The sequence below is a fragment of the Podarcis filfolensis genome, assembly GCF_964270895.1.
Source record: "Podarcis filfolensis genome assembly, chromosome: 6".
In the NCBI taxonomy this organism is placed as follows: domain Eukaryota; kingdom Metazoa; phylum Chordata; class Lepidosauria; order Squamata; family Lacertidae; genus Podarcis; species Podarcis filfolensis.
The window spans coordinates 5,401,147-5,422,875 of NC_139609.1; the positions used below are offsets into that span (position 1 = coordinate 5,401,147).

Here is a 21,729-nt window from a genome sequence, read left to right on the forward strand (position 1 = left end):
ATGCCAACCATTCTACTTCTCCAGTATGACTTAATTCTGAAATTCAACTCAGATGCAAAATAAATCAGTAAAGTAGCAGATAAAATGGTTCGTGACCTTTGAAGTTTTGCTTGTTTGTTTCCTGCCCTTCACTAAGCATTGAAGCAACATAACAAACTGTTTAAGCTAGTTAGCGAGAAGTTAATATAAAGCAGAAAGTTGTTCACTTTACATTTTGTGCTGTAGAGCTTAGGAAGTGTTGTCCAACTATGTAGCTCTTTCTCACAATGTCCAGCCAGATGTTTCTGGGTCCTCACCAGGAGGGCAGAGGGATGCTGGCTGCTACCTTCCATTGAACTGTAATGACTAATAAGCTATGGGAGAGTCTATTCTCTATTCCTTTGTCTAACCCAAAGCCATCAAAACTTCCTTTTGTTATTTTACATTTTGGCTCCTTGGTGTATGTAGAACATGGCTTTTGAGTTTTATTACAGTTTTGAGTTGAACTTTCAAGAAACCTTGCAAATTATGCATGTGACAATGTTTAATAGAAGTTGTTCATAGTGTTGCTTGCAGTGATGGTGGGATTGTCACCCATATTAGTTGCTTGCAGAAATACATACCGCTTGTTCATGTTAAATGCACCTATAAAGTCATTTGGAGTATCTCCATATGGTTCCAGAGTGTGTTACCAGGAGCAGTCCCATCACCCTATAAAAATTAAGAGCTGTGACAATACAATAAATGCTGGGATTGTTTCGTTTATATGCTAAATCCTTAACTCTCGGGTAGTTTGCTATCTTGCTCATGTTTTTTTACCAAAATGTTGAAATTTGTTTAAAAGAGATTAACAGGATCCCAGGATTAAATACCCATGGGCCATGCCAAAGTCTCAGCATCCCCAATGGTTTACCCAGTTCTAGGCCATATTACAAGTGCATGATATTGGTTTGGAGCACAATCATGATGGGTACTTAAATGATACATTTCTGTAGGTCAGCAAGTTTGATGTGCCACAATTGTTGGTTGAACTTCCAAAATTTTGGTCTCTTGAAAAATTGTATTTGGCAGTTGTTTTTATGTCATATTTCTATAGAAGTTAACCTTTTAGTCATTTTTTACTTGTTTATCCTATCCAGTGTTTTTTCCAAGGAGCTCATGATAGCATACATGGATGTTTCCACATTTTTTAAATCTTCTTCAGCAGTCCTAAAATTAGATTTGGCTGACCTGACTTGAGTGGGTTTGGCCCTGCAAGCCAAACACTTTTTTGATGTGTCTAGATCCAGCCTTAGGTATTTGTATACTCAAGGGAAGATTGAAAGGTTCCTTCTCGCTTGCCTCTGTGCCAAATGCTAGAACTTCTGAGCCATTCTTGCTCCTCCAGTTTGCAGGGCCCTGACAAAGGCATTTGCCCATTCCAACACCATACCAACAAGCCATCCACAGCTGGTGTCTCTAAGTCGCTTCCTCTAGTCTAAAGCTATGAAGATCCTTGGTTTTGGACTGGATTACAACAGGGCAGTTCCTGTTCACCCGCCTCATGTTTTACTTCAGCTGCTCCTATATCAGATTTCTCAACCCATTTCTTCCTCCTGCTGTGGCGATCCTTTGAACACTGTTTGGTATTTCCCGACCTCCTCTCTGTAGGCCTTAGACCACGGATAGAGAACATTTGGCCCTCCAGATGTTGTTGGACTCCGACTCCCATTAGCCGTGGCCACCATGGCCCATGGTCAGGGATGATGGATCTGTAGTCAAGCAACAACTGAAGGGCCACAGGTTTCTAATACCTATCTGGGACCTTTCATCTTCCTCCTACCACCCTGTATTCCCAAGTAAAAGAAAGCATGTCAGTTGGTTTGAGTGTGGTGCTGATAACATCAAGGTTGCAGGTTTGATCCCCATATGGGACAGCTGTATATTCCTGCATTGTAGAGAGGTGGACTAGATGAACCTCGGGGATCATCTACAACTCTACAATTCCAACTCTACAATTCTATGATTCAAAATGACTCTGGGAAGTGAAAGCCCCTTTCCTCTCCTGTTTCCATAAGTACTGTATTATGTCCAGTACAGATGTAAAACTGCCCCAAAATTAACTATATTTGGGAGTGGGCAAAAGTGATTGTGTGCTCTCTCCCTCTCTCTAATATCTTCTGTCTCCTTTAATTGTGATTTAGCATTTTAGCTGATAAGGGAGCTCCTGCATCAAGGTTGGAAACCAAAGAATGGGCCAGAATAATGGGTGTGGGTGGGTGTTATATCAGGGCAAGGTAGTTAGTTACTCTGTCAGGGTAGCTCTGTCCTGCAAAGTCATTAAAGTCAAGTAAAAGGACTAAAGGTTCCTAAACCAGACCGCCAGCTTACAGGAAATCCACAGGCCTGTTAGCTGGATGTTTGATTGATGAAGACTTGTAGTGTATCACTTTATGCTCTAAGGGCTATACTCTAACGGCTAAATGTGATTTTCATGTTTTATCACTGCCTTTCCGGAAACTCATTAACTGTAAGGTTGTAACACTTTGATTTGAAGGAAGCCTCTTTCCTCCTGACTTGTTCTTGAAGAATTATTGAATGAGTGTGCCACTGGTTCAAGTCTTATCTCAGCCATGAACTCCCCAGGTGCTTTTAGACAAGCTCTGAGCCTTTACTTCATCCCCATCTGCAACATGGGGATAGTAAAACTGACCTACCTTGCAGGGATATTGTAAGAATTTCTGAGAAGACATATGAAGTGCCATGAATACTCAAAAAGTAAATCCTGTGGGGTTTTTGCCCTAATATATATGCTAAAAAGAAAGGGCTGCTCTGTAATTTGTCTCCGAAGGCCTTTGCCATTTCATGAATAATTACTTGAGCTTGTTTCAATCTACAAATGTTATTTAATAGCTAATCAACATTTGCAAATACTATTATTTGCCACATAATAGATTTCCACAATATGAGTGTGTGTGTGTTTGTGTGCATGCGTTTGCACACACATCTTTGTGTGGATCCCATTCACGTTTCCGCTGTATAGAGAGAGTGGACTAAAGGCTTTAGGCTCCTGTTGATTCTCAGAGACAGTATGATCTGTGCCCTAGTGAATGAGTCATGCAGTGAATTGTGGTAATTTAATATTTTAAGATGAAGAGGTGCATTGATTTTTGCAGCAGGTGAAAATAGTGCAGAAGCACTATGTTACATGCATTGGGAGAGGAGGGCAACAATCTAATTTTGGCCTGGTGGCAGTAGTATAGATTTTCCAGCCAACTCAGCAGAAAAGCCATTTTAAGGGCACAGAAACAGCAGCTGCAGTATTTTCAGCAAGTTGATGCGCAGCTAGAAGTACCTGTGATGTCTAACAGCAGCCTTCTTATTTTGCTATGCCTGGTCCATCAATTGCAAAGTTGATCTCATCTCTATCTGGATTTATCTTCTTACTCTCTTTAATAAAGTTTCTGGCCTTTCTGAAATCAGAAGCTTGCAAACTGGCTGATCTCTAGGTCACTTATTTCTGGCAGGTGGAAGTTGTGTGGACAAGTGTGGATTTTCCTCTTCCCTCCTTTAAAACAAGACCTCCTCCCCCCACCCCCCCCAAAAATACAGCAGTCTGTTTTTGACAGGCGGATCCAGACTTATGCTTCTTCATGTATGACTCTGCAAAATCCAACAGACTGTGTTAAATTACTACAGATGCTTTGATAAGGAGGAGCAATTTTCCTGAGTGAGCATATAGCAGGACTAGCCAAGCCTCACTGCAATGCTTGACTGTGCCGGAACTGGAGTAAAAGCACATCTTTTAGTTCCTTCTTTTCCAAATATGCTCTATCTTTCTTTGTTTTTTTCTATTTGTTTTTCTGAAGAACAAATGCCATTTGTGATCTTATCCAGCGTACTGCCTGCAAAGATTTTGGCTTCTTTTTTTACCTTTTGCGGAAAAGAAGGCATCACTTTGGAATAAAACCAGCAATCTCTGCAAAGGATTTTGAGAGACTTAAAAACATAGTAATCCTGAAAGAAGGAGCAGACAGTCCATGGGTTGTGGCGAGAGATACTACCCTGTTTTTATCACCAGTTTATGCTGAAGGAGAGTTACAAGTGAAGGATCTCTGTTGCAGACTACAATTTCCATCCTGCATGGAGAAATCTACCTCTTCAGTTTTAAACCTATGGCGTGGTTGACTTTGGAATATCTCCCAAATGCTGCCTTTTACCCATTTTTTTGCAAGTTTCTGGATACAGAGTTAACATTGTAATTCACATTTAAACAAGAAGAGACGTATCCTCTGGTGTGAAGCTCTTCACAGTTTGTCAGGATCCAGTTTTCTAATGCCATCTCTCATCATGTCAGATTTCCCCCCCTTTAAGTCTTCATGGATGCACCGTGCCGTAGAACTGGTAAAATCAGACTCTGTTATGCAAAAGCATCACAGAAGGATTTGTTGGTGGGAATCTTGTCGCGGTTATTTTTTGGTGAAGAAAACCTCCTTTTCTGGAACTGGGCTGGTTGCGCCTCTCCTTTGACTCGGAGGATCAGGATGGATAGGGAAATAATCTGAAACTGAGGAGAAAGCTGGCTGCTGAGTGTCTGTTAATAGCTTGAAAGTAACTGATGAGGAGGATGTGCGTTCAGACCGATTGATTGAATAGCTGCAGTCTTCTCGTGCATTTCCTCCTTGCTCTCTGCAAGCTGTAGCGAGGGGAGGGGGGAGAGTGGGAAAAAACCGGCTTTCTCTTAAGTGGAAGTAGCACGGATCCCAAGGGCCAGGAGGCCAGAAATGGAACTTTAAGCTGCATCTGTCTCCCGAAAGGAGAACAGCGGGAATAAAAAATGCCAGCCGCCGGCGTCATAGTTTACTCCCTTCCTTTTCAATCCCGAAGATAACAATGGACTTTTTCTTAGGATGTGGTTTTCTCTATTCTGTGCTGAGTGTCTGTCAGTTAAGCTGCATTCCTTTAAGCTTAGGTTTGTGAACTGGAAATGGGCAGCAGTTGTGATAAAGGTATCTTATCTATGGTTTTCTCTGTGAAAAATGTACATATTGATCCTGTCGTCTTTGTTTAGGCAGATGTTGTGATCACAAAGTCATAGCTTAGGTCATGCTGTCAGAACAAGGAGAAAGTGACCTATTTTTTCTTATCTGCAGCGGTTTTCATATTATGCACCATCAAGTGTGTGAATCTCTTGGTGGCCTTAGGTTACAGTCTTGTTCATGCATACTTTAGAGTAAGTACTATTTAACTCAAGACTTACTTACGGGTAAACGTGCATAGGTTAGGGCTGTTACTGTCTGAACTATGAATTATGACCATCCCTATGATATCGAACCTCAACCTTTAACAAATTATGTTCAGTGCAGTTTACATCAGGAACATCTCCTTATTGTGCTTGGCAGAATTAACTCCCTTCATGCCTGAGTACTTTTCAGTTGCAGATAATATGTGTGCTGTAACTTTGCCAAGGGAGTACTAAACAGAGCAGAGTCTTTTGAATTGCTTGCGATGTTCGCTTTGCAAACGAGAGTAAAGTTTCCATAACCTGTAAATAGTGAGAAATGTGTCTGTCTGCGGGAAGTGGTCTTTCATTTTTCTCACCTTTTCCCCTTCCCCTCTCCAGAGGTCCCAGCAGAGAGGTCTCCTCGCAGACGGAGTATCTCCGGGACAAGCACATCAGACAAAACCAACCCCATGGACCCATCAAATACATCTCCATTCAAAGTGCCGGTAAGTATCTTTTCCTTGGAAGGGGAGGGGTCCCAGCTGAAGGTCAGGGTGACTAAAATGGCCTATAAACAAACAGCATTCCTTATCAATTTGAGGTTAAGAATTCAGTAGGCAGCCAAAAGGCAGGCATATTGTCACAAGTTGTCTGATTAATATTTATCTCCTGATAGACCCAAAACTTATCCCTGCCTTTTTTTAAATCCTTGTCCCAAAGTCATAAATGTCTTAAACTATATGATAAGGCTGCATGTGGATGGATCTCTGTTATACTGAAATACTTCTGATACCACTGTGTTGACTGTATAGTAGATAGTGAAGCTCTTTTCCAAATAAAAAACGTGTAGTTGGCCCAGGTTACACACTTTAGAAAGATGTCTGTTTTTCACCATAAGGCGATGCGAAAAGGACGATCGTGAGACCCATACATACCTTTCCATACTTCATCAGAGGGTCTTCTCCAGGTCACCCCACCTAATGAAGTGATGTGGGTGACATCGATGGAGAGGACATTTTGGGGGGTTGCTTTCTGCTTATGAAATGCTCTTCTCAGACAGGCTTGCCTGGTACCTGCACTATGGTATTTTAGATGCAACAACCCATCTGTTCCCTCAGGCCTTTCCATTACAATCCGTTGGGTTCTTCAGTTTTTTGCTCCTATTCCCTCCCTTTCTGAGTTTTATGCTGGCTGGTTTTAATTGTTTTATTTGTTTTAGCTGCTGTGTGTTACACTGCTTTTAGCTGGAGTTTCTGATGTGATTTATTTTATTTTGGCTTTAGTGGTTTTATTATGAATTGTATTTTGTATTTTATTCTGTGTAAACTGCCTGAAGAGGTTGGTTGGATGAGTTGTACGCAAATCAAATCAAATCGATAAATGAGGATATCCTGATTTGTGCTGGCCACTCTCATAGATGCTATAAACTTTAAAAATCAGGTTTGCAAAATGTAACCCTTCAATTGCAAAATATATTTGCATTTTGGGTGCATCTCATGGCTAGTACCTGTGTGAAAACTAGACTCAATGAGGAATGAGACCCTTCATTTGCCCAACTGGGCAAAGGGGCCTTACTTTCACAACAGCAATAAGGGGGGAAATCTATTCAAAGTGAGCAAAAAAGCAATGTGGATTTCAAAGGCAGAGGAACTTATCATTTCAGGCTTGCGTATTGGCCTTCAGTTTGCACAATGAGCCCTAATATTTGGTTATAAATTACTTGGGTTATGTAATAATTAAACCCAAAAGCCGGGAATTTCTTCCCATAATTTGTTAACAATAATTGATGAATCACAATTGTAGCACTACTGCTATAAAATTTATGTAGCTTTTAATAATAATGATGATGATGATGATGATTATTACTACCACTACTAGAAAAGGCGACTCAGTTACTGCACAAATCAAGTTAAAGCTGACGTGCTTTTTAAAAAGTATACCAAAAGGTGCTATGCTTTTTTAAAAAAAGAAAAATGTAGTCAGCCACAATATTCTGGGCAGTAGTTTTATGATCCACTTACTGGTCTGTAAGAAATAGGTGAAGGATCCCTTTGTTCACTTAACCCCCCAGCCTGTCTTACTTTCCCAACCTCTTTTTCCTCTCCCTTCTATCTCCATTCCAATTATTGAGAATAGAAATTTTCAGCTGACAATGGTTTCAGTTCTATTTATGTTCTTAACATTAGGCACTTTTAAACTATTATACAAAGCCATCGTGGATTGTTTTTAGGAGGAGACTATTTTGAGTTTTGCTTTCATTGAAGTGGATCAGCGTTTAATGAGCTTTAGTTATATAATCATTCCAAACCTGGCATAAACTGTATGTTTGAGCATTTCCCTTTTCCTTTTTTAAGAAGTATTAAATGAATGACAGATCTATCCCAAACAGATTAAACACCGCTATGTCAGAATTTAGGTGATCCATGTTATATGCATTGTCAGAGTGAAGAGAGAGAGAGAGAGTTCACACTGGAGTAAAGGGTCCTACTCTTCCTCCTATTTAACCTTTGAGCAACCCTGCCATAATCATTTGTATATTCTGGGATCAATATTGTACAGTTAACACAACAATAATTTATTGAGGCATGGAATCAGCTGCATTTCCTAATCTCTTAACCCAGGGAAATTTGTTTTAGCATGTGTTTCCAAATGTTTATTATCAAATGCAATGTTTGACACTTGAGGGCCCGTTCAAATGACTTGATTTCCATTCACAGAAGTTGCCTGCAAGAACTTGGCCCTTCTGGTTTGATGGGATGGTTTGCTTGCTGCTATTCCAATGGTTATCTGTAAAATTAAGCATTGTATGAAAGACAGGCATGTGCTCTTGTGTGTTCTATGGTAACATTTCTGTTTGTCAAGCAGGGTCATCCACAACTTTCATGCTACTCTACAAATTCAGTTTGTGCCAAAAGGAAAACATATTTTCCTATGGTTTGAACAGCTTTGATGTAAAAAAGAAAAGGATTTCTTACATTCACATTGCAAAGAAGTCCAGTGCCTGCCAGTGTTCTAGGACTTATAGCAGAAGACTGCAAAAAAATAAAAAAATAAGAAGCTTTCATAGGTGTTTCAGTTGTTGTTGCAATTGGGTTTCATATTTTGTCAAGTTTGCACTTCTAGGCAACAGAGACATGGGGACAGGCAAATGATTTTTAACTCTTTACTCAAGTATTTGGTATAGGATTGGCTCAACTTTTAAACTATTGGCTCCATGGAGTAGAGCCCTGTTATAGTAAAGTTATCCTCAAGGAGGAGGAGCGTTTGCATGCAAAGCGTATTCAGACTTTCAGATTCATTTACATTCTCTCATTTCAAAATGTGGTGAACACTGGATTTTCCAGGCAGAGATGTGTAATGGGCTTGGTTTGACTTGTGAGCTAGAAAGATCTGGGTTCACATTGTAGCTCAGGTCTGAGGTTTATAGAGGAGTCTTTGGTGAGTTCTCTGTCGCTGCCAAAGTTTTTTTAGAGAACTGTTGTGAGGATAAAATGAAATTAACCTGCAGAAATTTGCCCCTGGGTGGGATGGGATAAAAATGTAACAAGCTGAACTTCAACCTCTTCGTGCCCTCACTTCCTGGGTAAAACATGACATAATGCTCAGAAACAGATTGGTGGTTTCAAAATAAAGGCGTGAGAGATATGTTGCGTTCAGGGTGTGCCTGTGTGTGTGTCTTTTAAAAATGCAACCAGGCTATTTTAAAAATTCACTTCTGAATAGAACATTCACATCCAGTACATTTTCCGCAGTTGTCCGTGTAGGAGCCAAACAGTGGCATCCATACAGAGAAGGCGACTCAACTGTACAACTGTTAATAGGCCTTTGTCCAGCGCTTGGAATTTTGATTTACAGTTACATAATGTACTGCAAGTGAAATGTTTTTTTCCTTGTTCTTTTTGGAAGGAACTCTTCAAAGAGCTCTCTGGCTGCCCATATTTAGAGGCTGACGGTTAAAATTCAACTTTGCCCTTCCATTTAAATATTTGAGGTTACTATTTTTTACCAACTCACTGCATGATGAATATCCACTGACCGGCTTATACTTTGCAGTTTACGCTTACAGGGGATGACTCAAGAGTCAGATCCTGACCTCATAAGAGCATAAGAGCCTGCTGGATCATGCCAGTGGCCCATCTAATCAGCATCCTGCTCTCACTGTGATGCCCAGATGCCCACCTGAGCAGAACAGCACTCTCCCCCCCTGTGTTTCTAGCAACTCTCAATTAGAAGCAGACTTCCTCTGGCCATGGAGGGAGGCAGAGCCTAGCTCTCATGGCTAGTAGCCAGTGATAGCTTTCTGCTCCAGAAGCTTGTCTAATCATTTTTTAAGAACCTCAGTGCCAGAGCCTGCCCAATGCCTCATGACTTGCCAGTTGTGCCCCCCTAGCCATGCCATAACCTTTGGGTTGCACTGATGCCAACACCAGCGTCTCCTTGATGCCAGGAGACAGAAAAGTCCAGGAATGCTGCAAACAACAAACCCACCCTGAAGGAAAAGGGCCAGAGGAGGTGTTGAAGGATATTTTAAAAAGAGATTAAAGGCTGATACCTTGGTTTAGGAACTTAATCCGTTCCGGAAGTCCGTTCTTAAACCAAAGCCATTCTTAAACCGAGGCCCTCTTTCCCTAATGAGGCCTCTCACTGCCAGTGCCCTTGCACCTTTCGGCTTCCGTTCGTAGATTGAGGTAAAATTCGCTAACCGTAACACTGCTTCCGGTTTTGCAAAGTTCATTTACCAAATAGTTCGTAAACAGGGCTGTTCTTAAACCGAGGTACCACTGTATTTAAAAAATATAATACAGTCTTCTGAAGAAACCAGAGGCCTTTCTCCTGGGCATAGTCGGCCAATTGGTGCCAAAGAAGGATAGAACTTTCTTCATGTATGCAACAACAGCAGCAAGAATACTTATTTCAAAGTATTGGAAGACACAAGATTTACCCACCCTGGAAGAGTGGCAGATGAAGGTAATGGACTATATGGAATTGGCGGAAATGACTGGCAGAATCCGAGACCTGGGAGAAGAGTTGGTGGAAGAAGATTGGAAGAAATTTAAAGACTATCTGCAGAAATACTGTAAAATCAATGAATGTTAAAATGATGTTGGATTGAAAATAAGTGGTATTAGCAACAAAGTTAATAAGAATATGCAAAAATGAATTGATAATGGATGAAAATATAGAGTTAAAAATTGTTAAGATATAGAGTTAAGATAAATGAAAGAGGGTAAGGATTTGCTGACTTGATTATGTAAATGGGAATACAAAAAGGGGAGGTGTGAGGAGGTCAAAGAAACAAGCAAAGGAGTTTAAAGTTATGAAAAACGGATTTGTTTTTAAATTTTTCTTACTTTTTGTTTTGTCTTTTGTATGTTGTATTTTTTATTTTTATTTTTTCTTTCATGTATTTTTGTATTCATGCTTTTGTAAAACTTTAATAAATATTTCTTAAAAAAATAAAATAAAAATATAATACAGTCATACCTCAGGTTGAAGCTGCTTCAGTTTGAGCATTTTCGGGTTTCGCCGCTTGCGCATGCGCAGACAGTAAAAATGACGTCATGCGCAGAAGCGGCGAATCGCGATCCGGGCATGCACAGAAGTGCAGACATGGGTTGTGTTCACTTCAGGATGCAAACGGGATCCCGTTCGTATCCAGAGGTACCACTGTAATGATGCACTGGAAATAGAAAGGAAGGGGTAGGTGAGAAAAGCTGTTTAAGGAGGACGAAGTGAATATAGAATGGCCAAGGAAGCAGCATGAAAAACTGGCAGGATGTTGGGTGGGGGCGCACGTGTGGGGTATGTATGTGCAGAGTTAAGTTTGAAAGTTTGAAAGAATAGGATAAGAATCAACAGGAGATGGATCAAGATACTTTTACAGGCGGGATTGGAAAGGGGAAAGTGTGAAATGAAAATCATTTTCTACTTGGATCTTTTAGACCAGCAAATTCTACATGAATGGTGCTGTTAAGACACAATACCCCCAAAGCAAATAGCACAAGGGAAGCTGAGCTATGGAACTCCTTCCCACAGGAAACAAAATGGCACAGAATTTGACAATTTCCAAAGATGTGCTGGATGTTGATAGAAAAGGATGCTAGTAGTCTCCTGCTGACTTTGCCAAATTCTGTCTCCCATCTGCCGCCAGATTGACAAAGGCTGGGCAAAGGAATTCCATTGGTGGTTGGTTGTGAACTTGGAGCACTCCCCACTCCTTTTGGTCTTGTGCCATCACGAGTAGCATTTAAATAAAAACCTTTGTCGGTCAGTTTGTATTTTGCAGTATGTCTTCAGATATGCTGCGCTGCCATGTATGCAAGAAGTCAGAAGAACCGAAGACATGTTATTTACTTTCTTGTTCCTACAATTTTGTTCTCTACTGTAAATTCACCACAAAATATTCAGATAATAAGCAGTTTTCTCTGTCTCTTTTGATCAGAACTGCCACAATCTAATGGACCATAACATTGGGAAATATTTGCTGACATGAAGCCTCAATTTTCTTTTGTGAGGCCAGAGCTACTCATTTGTTTCAGCTTAGCATCTTCCTCCTGCTTTGATTTCATGCTTTTCAGATTCATGGCAAGGCTTAGTTTTACAAAGCAGAAAGCAACCTTCTCAAATGAAACTTTCTAGCTTTTGAATTATTTGTGAAGCCCTTCCCTGAATTTACTCCAGCTCAGTGACCTTGAAGTTCTGTGCTGCAGGGGGGCTGCTGAACATGAAATTTTGTTATTGTCTCATAGATCAGCAAAAACTTTCCACCTTCTTTGTGACATACCTTTCAATGTACGAGCAAACAGTGCATGTGTACCTTAATTTTGCATGTTGGAATGATGCTGATAATTGTACGTCTATGCTACCTTGCTCACCGGACCCAACATTCTTTTTTCTCTCTTCTGTGCATTTTTTCATAATTTTCTTTGCTGTAAAACGTTTCCTACCTGTGTAAAATAACACGGGGGGGGGCGGATAGCTGACTTCCTTTAATAAATCCTATTTGTTGCAACCCTTCAGATTCTTAAAAGTTTTGGAAGCAACTATTCTGATTCTTTGGAGAACAGAGCTAATGGTTTTTGTTAACGGCCTTTATAATACTAAATGTTTTACCACTAAAGTCCGCAGTTCATACTGAGTTATTGGGGTGTCAAGTTATGAAGAGAACCAGCGATCACTTCTCTGATTGCCTGGTAAGGCAAGTGCTGTTTTTAAAATAAAGTTATTGAATAGCCATACCAGAAGGAGCTTAACATCACTTTGCATTTTTTAAATACCTTGAGGCGTAAAAGTCATACAGGAATGCAGTGTTAAGCTGACACATTTTGCATGTCTCTTAAACCCCTTTCTGCAATGATATCATAATGCAGGAGTCACCAGTGCGACACCTGTGGGTTTGCATGGCCCCACAGAGGCCGTCCTTGGTATCCATGGGGGTCACATCTCCCCCCTGAAATTAGGCTTGAAATACGTTTTTTATTGTAGCCAACAGAATAGGTTGCAGTGTGTGGCTGGTTGTAGTGTGAGTGTGTAGTGCCTATGGCAGTACAGTTGGTCCCTTACCTTTCCCACCCCGACCTGGCCACAGTGATCCATGCGATGGTCACCTCCAGGCTTGACTACTGTAATTCGCTCTACGCGGGGCTGTCCTTGAAGCTGTCCCAGAAACTCCAGCGGATACAGAATGCTGCAGCGAGGCTCCTCATGGGGTCTCTGCCATGGGAGCATATTCACCCAGTGCTTTTCAAGCTGCACTGGCTCCCGGTGGAGTACAGGGTCAGATTTAAGGTGCTGCTTTTGACCTTTAAAGCCCTTCACGTCCTAGGACCCTCGTACCTACGGGAACGCCTCTCCCGGTCTGCCCCACGGAGAGTCTCAAGGTCCATAAATAGCAACACCGTCGAGGTCCCGGGCCCTAAGGAAGTTAGATTGGCTTCAACCAGAGCCAGGGCCTTTTCAACACTGGCTCCAGCCTGGTGGAATGCTCTGTCTCATGAGACCAGGGCCCTGCAGGATCTGATCTCTTTCCGCAGGGCCTGTAAGACAGAGTTGTTCTGCCTGGCTTTTAGCTTGGAGCCAATTTGATTCCCTCCCTCTCTTTCTTTTTTCTTTTCCTTTCTCCTCCTGCGATGAGGCTACATTTTAATATTTTAATGTTTCAATATTCTAATGTTGTATTTTAATTTTGTTTTTAAGTTGTAATCATTCAACTTGATTTTATTATTGCTTGTTAGCTGCCCTGAACCTGCCCTTGGCTGGGGAGGGCAGGGTATAAATATAAATAATAATAATTGTTTTTGTTGTTATAATGGCAGTTTCCCTGGTTTGTGAATGGGCCCATGTGTCCAGAAAGGTTGATAACCCCAGTATAGTGTGTAACCAAAAATAGGTTTTGTAACTGAAACCAGTTTTCACCCCGGAACCCGTTTTCAGTGCCAGAGAGCCAATCCTCCATTTGCATCTTAGCAAGTATTTTCCGGACTCCTCAATAGGTTGCCAGAATGCCTCTAAGCACGTGCAGAATACCCTACAGCACACTAAATTCACAGTAGCTAGTTCCCACATATTTAATATCAGGGAACAGACTTTGGAGGAAATTAATGGAAGCCATGAACTTTTTTTGGCGCTGCGTCTTAAGCGCTTACCTGGTAGTGCAACTATAGCTGGGGTTAACCTGCTAGTATTCTGGGCCCAATAATATCTGCTTAAAATTTACCTAGATCCAAACAATGTTGCATTCTGACCTGATCCTTCCTCACAATAAACTTATACTTACGTATTTTTAAACCTGGTTAAAGCTACTGAAATTATTATTCCAATTTAAATAACATGTAATCTTTTTTATAATGAAACATTTGTGTCTCAGATACCTTACCTGCATTTTAGAGGATGATTATGTGCTACATGACAATGAAAATTCTATTCTTGTTATGCAGTGACCCTCCTGCGCTGTAGAAGAATAGTAACATCATGTTTTCCTTTGGCTTATGTATTATGAAACAGGGTGAAGTGGGGCTCAGCTGTTACTTCTATTCCTAAGCTGCATTTTAATTTGTTTTACTCTTCCTTTGTGCACAGATACATCCCCCTCTCACTTTTCTATTAGATGAAAATGAAAGATGGAATGAAATATAATTGTAGTGTTCTTCTTTGCTGTTTCTATCCTGCCCTTCTGAAATTTGTACAACCTCCCTTTCTTCTTTGCCTCTGTGCATTAAACAGGCATGTTCCAAAGAGATGCTTACATTGCTTTCTCATAACCGCTTTCTAGTTACCTTTTTATAAACTTCGAGTTAAGTTGTTGCATATCAGTATATGTCCATAATTCTTATCCTTTTGTCTAAATATGCTACCATACAGGTATACCTGGTGAGTTCCATCTGCTTCAATTTGCCTGATCATCTAGTTTTGCTAGATGCCTCCTGTTTTCCCCCTTTAGTTTTGTAGAACCCAAGAAAGTTGCCACTGAGTGGATTTATTTACCTTGCAATTTGTCCTTCTATTAAAGCGGGAGTGGGTGGCGCTGTGGTCTAAACCACTGAGGCTCTTGGGCTTGCTGATCAGAAGGTCAGCAGTTCAAAGTTGCTCTGTCCCAGCTCCTGCCAACCTAGCAGTTCGAAAGCACACCAGTGCAAGTAGATAAATAGGTACCAGGGCAGCGGGAAGGTAAACGGCATTTCCGTGCGCTCTGCTTTCCGTCACGGTGTCCCGTTGCGCCAGAAGCGGTTTAGTCTTGCTGGCCACGTGACCTGGAAAGCTGTCTGCGGACAAACGCCGGCTCCCTCGGCCTGAAACGAGATGAGCGCCGCAACCCCATAGTTGCCTTTGACTAGACTGAACCATCCAGGGGTCCTTCACCTTTACCTCTATTAAAGCAGGGCATATCTCTGTACCTTCTTATTTCTGGGTCCACGGGTTCATTTCCTTGCAAACTAGTTACTCTCTCCCCCCGCCCTATTCTATAGTGTTCACCTCTCAGTGGCATCTTCTGAAAAAAGAGTTCTCCTTCTCCAGCATGCATGCTCTGAGACCAAATAATTTTCTACGTTGTAGTGGCTTTGGTTATTCTGGCATCCTGCTATGTTTATTGTCATTGTTTCTTGGTTTATTATTTGGTTTACTGATGTCTTACATTTTGAAGAAGACACATAAAAATTATATTTAATGAGGCAGGGTAGAAATATATTAATTTTTAAAAAATGGGGGTGGGGGTGGAATAATGTTACTGCCGTCACCAGCCCAGGGATTTAAGGAGCCTCAGCTTTGTGGAGACATAGCCCATCTCATGGGAGTTTTAGAGAGAGTTCTTGCTGGTGTATAGGACCTGTTTCATCTGGGTTTGGGATGCCCCTGACCATAGACAGTTTGCAAGCCGATTACAGTTCAATCCAATGCATTTCCACCAGGAAGTAAGCTTTTGTTGAGTTCAATCGTACTTAGGTAAATTGTACCCATAGAAATTGGTCCCAGGTAAGCATATACACGGGACACGGGTGATGCTGTGGGTAAAAGCCTCAGTGCCTAGGACTTGCCGATCGAAAGGTCGGCGGTTCAAATAACCGCGGCGGGGTGCGCTCCCGTTGCTCGGTCCCAGCGCCTGCCAACCTAGCAGTTCGAAAGCACCCCCGGGTGCAAGTAGATAAATAGGGACCGCTTACTGGCGGGAAGGTAAACGGTGTTTCCGTGTGCTGCGCTGGCTCACCAGTTGCAGCTTCGTCACGCTGGCCACGTGACCCGGAAGTGTCTCTGGACAGCGCTGGCCCCCGGCCTCTTAAGTGAGATGGGCGCACAACCCTAGAGTTGGACACGACTGACCCGTACGAGCAGGGGTACCTTTACCTTTACTTAAGCATATACACAATTATTGCAGCCTTAGTTAATTTTTAGTGCACCTGCTGGCACGTTTTGTTGCTGCGGAAGGCTTTTTTTTTTTTAATTGCTGAAGAGCAAATTTACAGAGTCATACCACAAGAGAAAGTCAGTTTTCCATTTCCGTGCTTCCAGTATCTTGATTAGGCATGTTCAAGGTTATCTAAAGCTTATGCATTTGAATCAAAATTAGTATAGTGGCTAAAATTGAGGTTGGGATCTTGCTTCTGCTATACATCTGCTGGGTAGTTTTAGGAAAGCCCCTCTTTCATAGCCTCAGACCCCACCCTACTGTCACGTGGAATAATGCTGACCTAGCTTAAAGTTCTTACAAGGCTTACAAAGTAATATGTGGGAGACATTTTGAACACTCCAAAGCAGCCTTTGCCAAGCAGGCACCTTCCAGGTGATTTGTATTACAGCTCCTATTCCTGACCTTTGCCCATAATGGCTGAGGCTTGATGGGAGTTGAACGTCTGGGGAGAACCAAGTTAGTGGAGGCTGCTCTAAAGTACAATATTAAAACTAAGCCTACCATCATCAAATAATCATAAGAAAAATAATATTCCTTGCTGTCACCTTGTTCATGCAGCCTCATGTGTACCTTGACCTTCCCTTGTATAAATGCCTTTGTTATTCTAGTCTGCTTGCAACACTGGGCTCAAGAGAGAGCCTAAAGCATGTATTGATTATCGGCTTTTTAATGGCACTTTTCAAAGTCTGCACTAAAATGTCCAGTGAACTGGGTTGATTTTTGATGCTATGCACAGCTACATAAACACTGCTCTTAACAAAGCTGCCATTTCATTTTTAGGGAACCCTACTTCAGCATTTTTGTTTGACAAGAGATCAACAGCTCTCTGTTCTCAAATGAGCTGAATTTTTTATTACTCGTTTCTTCATTTTACCCCATTTTCCTACGTACAGTTTCCTCAGGATGAGTTACAGTAACAACATGCTTTTGAAACTATATTAATTAAAGCAAAATAATTTAAAATGCTTAAAGCAAACAGAACTATCTGGGGCATCCGTTGAAAACTTTGAAGTTTTAATTTATCGTGATTTGAAGGCAAGGTTTCTGTTTTCTTCACTTGATAGCAAATAGGCATCTAGTGGAATTAGCTTTTAGTAGTGTTGAAGCTCACAATCTGTAAACAGAAGCCCTGCTAATAGGTAACAAATAATTAAATTAGTCAAATCCTCCTTGCTATACTAATCTTTCTACATAAAAAGTAAAGACAGTTTCATTCAGATATCATTACTGAGTCTATGAAGCTTATTGTTTTTCCAACCTAGTGCAAGGTGTGCATGTAAACACTGATGGCAAGATTTTTATTTCTCTCATAAAATTTATATATTGCTTGATGGTAAAAACAAAGCAAAAGCTCAAAGCAGCTTTCCTTTCTCTATGATGATGATGATACCACCCTTCATCCAAAGTTTTCAGGGCGGTTCACAAGATAAAAAACCCAGTTTGTAACGTCTTCTTGTCTGATGCACGAGTTTTTTTACTGAGATCAGGAGAGTAAGCACATGCTTAATAATAATAATAATAATAATAATAATAATAATAATAATAATATTTATACCCCACCCATCTGACTGGGTTTCCCCAGCCACTCTGGGTGGCTCCCAACAGAATTAAAAGCACAATAAAACATCAGGCATTTAAACTTCCTTAAACAGGGCTGCCTTCAGATGTCTTCTAAAAGTTGGATAGTTGTTTATTTAATAGTAATAATAATAATAATAATAATAATAATAATAATAATAATAGTTACAGATAGGTAGCCGTGTTGGTCTGCCATAGTCAAAACAAAAAAAATGTTTTCCTTCCAGTAGCACCTTAAAGACCAACTAAGTTAGTTCTTGGTATGAGCTTTCGTGTGCATGCACACTTCTTCAGATACACTGAAACAGAAGTTGCCAGATCCTTCTATATAGTGAGAAGGTGGGGAGGGGTATTACTTAAAAAACTTAAAACCATGGAGAGACCTGGTCTGAACAAAGACATTGGATTCTTATCTCATTATACATGACAAAGCCATTTTTCACCTTCTCACCCCTTGCTTTTTCCTGTAAGACCTATTGCAGTCGTTAAGAGTCATCAACAGGCTCATCACAGCTATCTGCCAACCACCCATTCCCACCACCCTTCTGAGTAATACCCCTCCCCACCTTCTCACTATATAGAAGGATCTGGCAACTTCTGTTTCAGTGTATCTGAAGAAGTGTGCATGCACACGAAAGCTCATACCAAGAACTAACTTAGTTGATCTTTAAGGTGCTACTGGAAGGAAAATTTTTTTTTTGTTTTAATAATAATAATGTTTCTATGTCATCTTTCATCTGCGGATCACAGGGTAGTTTATAAATAAAAGTTATAAAGAAAAGTTTTTGCCTGGCACCTAAAGATATATAATGATGGCTCCAGATGAGCCACTCCACAAACAGGGAGCCACTACAGAAAAGGCCCATTCTTGTGTTGCCACTCTCTGGGCCTCCCATGGAAGGGGCACCCAAAGAAGGGCCTTAGATGATGATCACAGAATCTGGGTCGGTTCATATGGGGAAATTGCAGTCCTGAGCCCCTTAAGGCTTTATAGGTCAAAACCAGCACTTTGAATGGGTTCTGGAAACTAATTGGCATCTAGTGCAGTCGGGCCAGGATGGGTGTGATATGCTCGAACCATCTTGCCCTGTTGAGAACCCTGGCTGCTGAATTCCGCACCAGTTGAAGTTTCTGAACCGTCTTCGGTGGCAGCCCCACTTATAAGGCATTGCAGTGCTCCAATCTAGAGATCACCAAAGCACAGACGACAGAAGTTAGGCTATCAGCCAAAGCTGATAGAAGGTGCTCAGCGCCCCCAAGGCCACCTGAAGTGATCTAGAAAGAGATGCCTGTTTATTATGAAATTCTTTGAAGGAAACAGGAGCTGATGGTGGCGCATAGCCTCTTCGCACCAGCATCTCACACACATAGGCTCAGTTTGCCTGTAACACGAAGCCAAACATGAATGTGCTTTGCTGCTGCTGCACTGCTGTGAGCCAAGCCATGATTGGGCTTAGCATGTCATGCAAACCTGGAATCGTGGTTTGTCTCCTCCAGGCAAACCATGAGCTGTAAGCGAAGAAGAAACCTTGGTTACAGCTCATGATTTGTCTTGGTCTGTGTTCAGAGGGTACGTTAAGCCATGGTGATTTATTTATTTAAAATATTATCCGGAAGCTTTCTGGGCAAATTTATTTATGTGAAAGCTTTCTTGTGTGAAACTGCTTTGTTCGGGTGTGTGAGTATGGTAGGTAGCAAAAACAGAAATATTAAATATGGCCTTCTGATAGTTTACAATAACATGTTAAATTGTAAGTGCTCTTACATTGACTTCAATATTTCAAAAAGGTATCTGTGCTGAGGTTTGATGAGACATAAATTAATTTAAATATAATCAATAAATTGGGGCAGGATCGCAGACTTGCTTCCTACTCCATCAGACTTCCAGTTAGCATCACTTGGAGTTTATGCCACCCTGATTGTTTCTGCATACATTTATAGTTTACTCGCGTTTAATTAAAAGGCACACATTACCGCATCAATTATTTTAGGTGTTTGCTGTGGCCTTGTTGTTGACAGGAAGCGCTTGTTTCCCTGGGGTTCCTCCTTAGTGACTTTAAAGCACAGTGTGCTCTCTACCTTTTCCATTGGACTGTCTGGATTTGTGCCTGGAGCACAAAGTGAGGCCTGTCTGTCTGATTGCCATTTGTCTTAGCTAAGTTGGGATGAATTTAGACTGTGAGTTGAGGAACCTCCCTGTGGCCTTCATGGTGGAAAATTTTCTGACAAATAATTCCTTTCACGATTACCAAGTTGATCATTACTCAACAACAGGTTTCCTTTACAAAGAAATCATAATTTGAATTGATTCACTTCTGTGCCTTTTTTTCTTTTAGGGCTTCTTCAGTAAACGGCTTAAAGGGTCAATCAAAAGAACGAAGAGCCAATCAAAATTGGATAGGAATACCAGCTTCCGTCTTCCATCCCTTCGACCCACTGAGGACAGGTAAGAACCGTCATGTAGGGTCCCTCCTTTTCCCTTCCAGACATTTGGCAAGTTGCATTAATCTGTGGATATGCTCATATTGCATATGAAACCAGGAAGTCACACTTAAAACGAAGGTTACTTATCTTGTTGTTTTCAAAATATTTGGCATAGGTTGCAATTCACAACCCACGTACACTACTTACAGCCCCATTTAAAAATCACTGTTCTTCTTTGTAGTCTCTCTGCATTTGGTTGCTGAGCCTGTGCAAAGCCTCATTTATAACAGGGATCAGCAAACTTTTTCAGCAGGGGGCTGGTCCACTGTCCCTAAGACCTTGTGGGGGGCTGGACTATATTTTGGAAAAAACATAAAAAGGAACGAATTCCTATGCCCCACAAATAACCCAGAGATGCATTTTAAATAAAAGCACACTTTCTACTCATGTAAAAACATGCTGATTCCTGGACTGACCGCGGGCCGGATTGAGAAGACGATTGGGCAGGATCCGGCCTGCGGGCCTTAGTTTGCCTACCCATGATTTATAACACCCCAGAGCTGAACAGAGCTTTGGCGGGAAGCCTGACTGGTGCACATGCTCAATGGGTGTGGCTCCATGTTTCCATTCGGTTCCTTTCAACTACTGCAGTATTGCTTGGAATGTTTTCAGAGTGTCCTCCTTCTCTGAGGAGACTGGGCTGAGTCTGGCTACATTTCCTCCCATTCACACCTATAGCAGTGGTCCAAATGGCATTGCTAACTTGTTTATTGCAGCATAAGCTTTCACTTGAGGAAACCAGTGGATCATGGACTATCAAATAATGAAGTGATAGATCCCATAGTTATTTGAATCCTGGGTAGTTAAATCTTCTTTAAAGAGGGTCCTTCCAAGAACAGGGAAGATCCCTTGTTCAGATAACTGCGGTATCTTCCACTTCACCTTTTCCCATGGCGAGAAGAGAATGGTAAAGGACTTTCAATCCTACAGGTTTATTCTCCTCACTTCCCAAGACCATTTGGGCTGAAAATGTCACACAAATAGCAATATTGTGGCATGCTAATTTTCATTTTCTCATCGGGGCCAGAGTTACTATTTGTAGTGGTCATAGTGTGCTGCCTCAATCAATATCATTATCTTCTTTGCTTAGAGAGCAGCAAAATAAAATCATGGTGACAGAAAAGCTTTACAGACATCTAACTGCCTTGTTAATTCTGTGATTTGTGGAAAGCCTTTCTTCCGGATATGACTTTCAGTGGATAACATTTATTCTTTAATCACTGTAGCAACTATAGGTTTCTCCTGACCCCCTTGTTTTGGTGTATCTTATTACTGGACTGAAAAGATGGATTGCACATGATCCATTAGGTGGGCTCTGCTGTGTTGGGTCCTAGATAGTGAGAGACTCAATCACTTTGTGGGGGACAACCAGCTCGGGCGGGGGGGAGAGAGTTCAGATTTTGTAGGTAGCTTGAAAGAAAGATTTGGGAGGAGCTCAAGAAAAACAATGTGTGTTTTAGGAGCTGATGCCAATTTATAGATTAGCACTGCCTGCATGGTTGCTTGTCTGTCCCCACAGGCTTAATGTCCATATGCAACAATAAACACATACAAGAGCGAACCTGTAATGATTGATGGCAGA

At 41.3% G+C, this 21,729-nt stretch overlaps 1 protein-coding gene across 18 annotated transcripts in view; it reads left to right on the plus strand.

Moving 5' to 3' along the window:
- Positions 1-21,729, plus strand: part of RASAL2 (RAS protein activator like 2) — a 221,868-nt gene that overhangs the window by 139,708 nt on the left and 60,431 nt on the right. For 16 of the 18 annotated variants that reach the window (XR_014549872.1, XR_014549873.1, XM_083621541.1 and 13 more), the window contains 2 exons: positions 5,582-5,688; positions 20,000-20,109. Coding sequence is in view for 16 of the 18 variants with exons in the window: in XM_083621541.1 (XP_083477667.1) it covers positions 5,582-5,688; positions 20,000-20,109 (217 nt within the window). In the remaining 2 variants the exon portion in view is untranslated. Of the gene's footprint in view, positions 1-3,479; positions 4,968-5,581; positions 5,689-19,999; positions 20,110-21,729 lie in introns of those variants that run through there. The other 2 variants (XM_083621530.1, XM_083621529.1) reach the window with 2 other exon arrangements.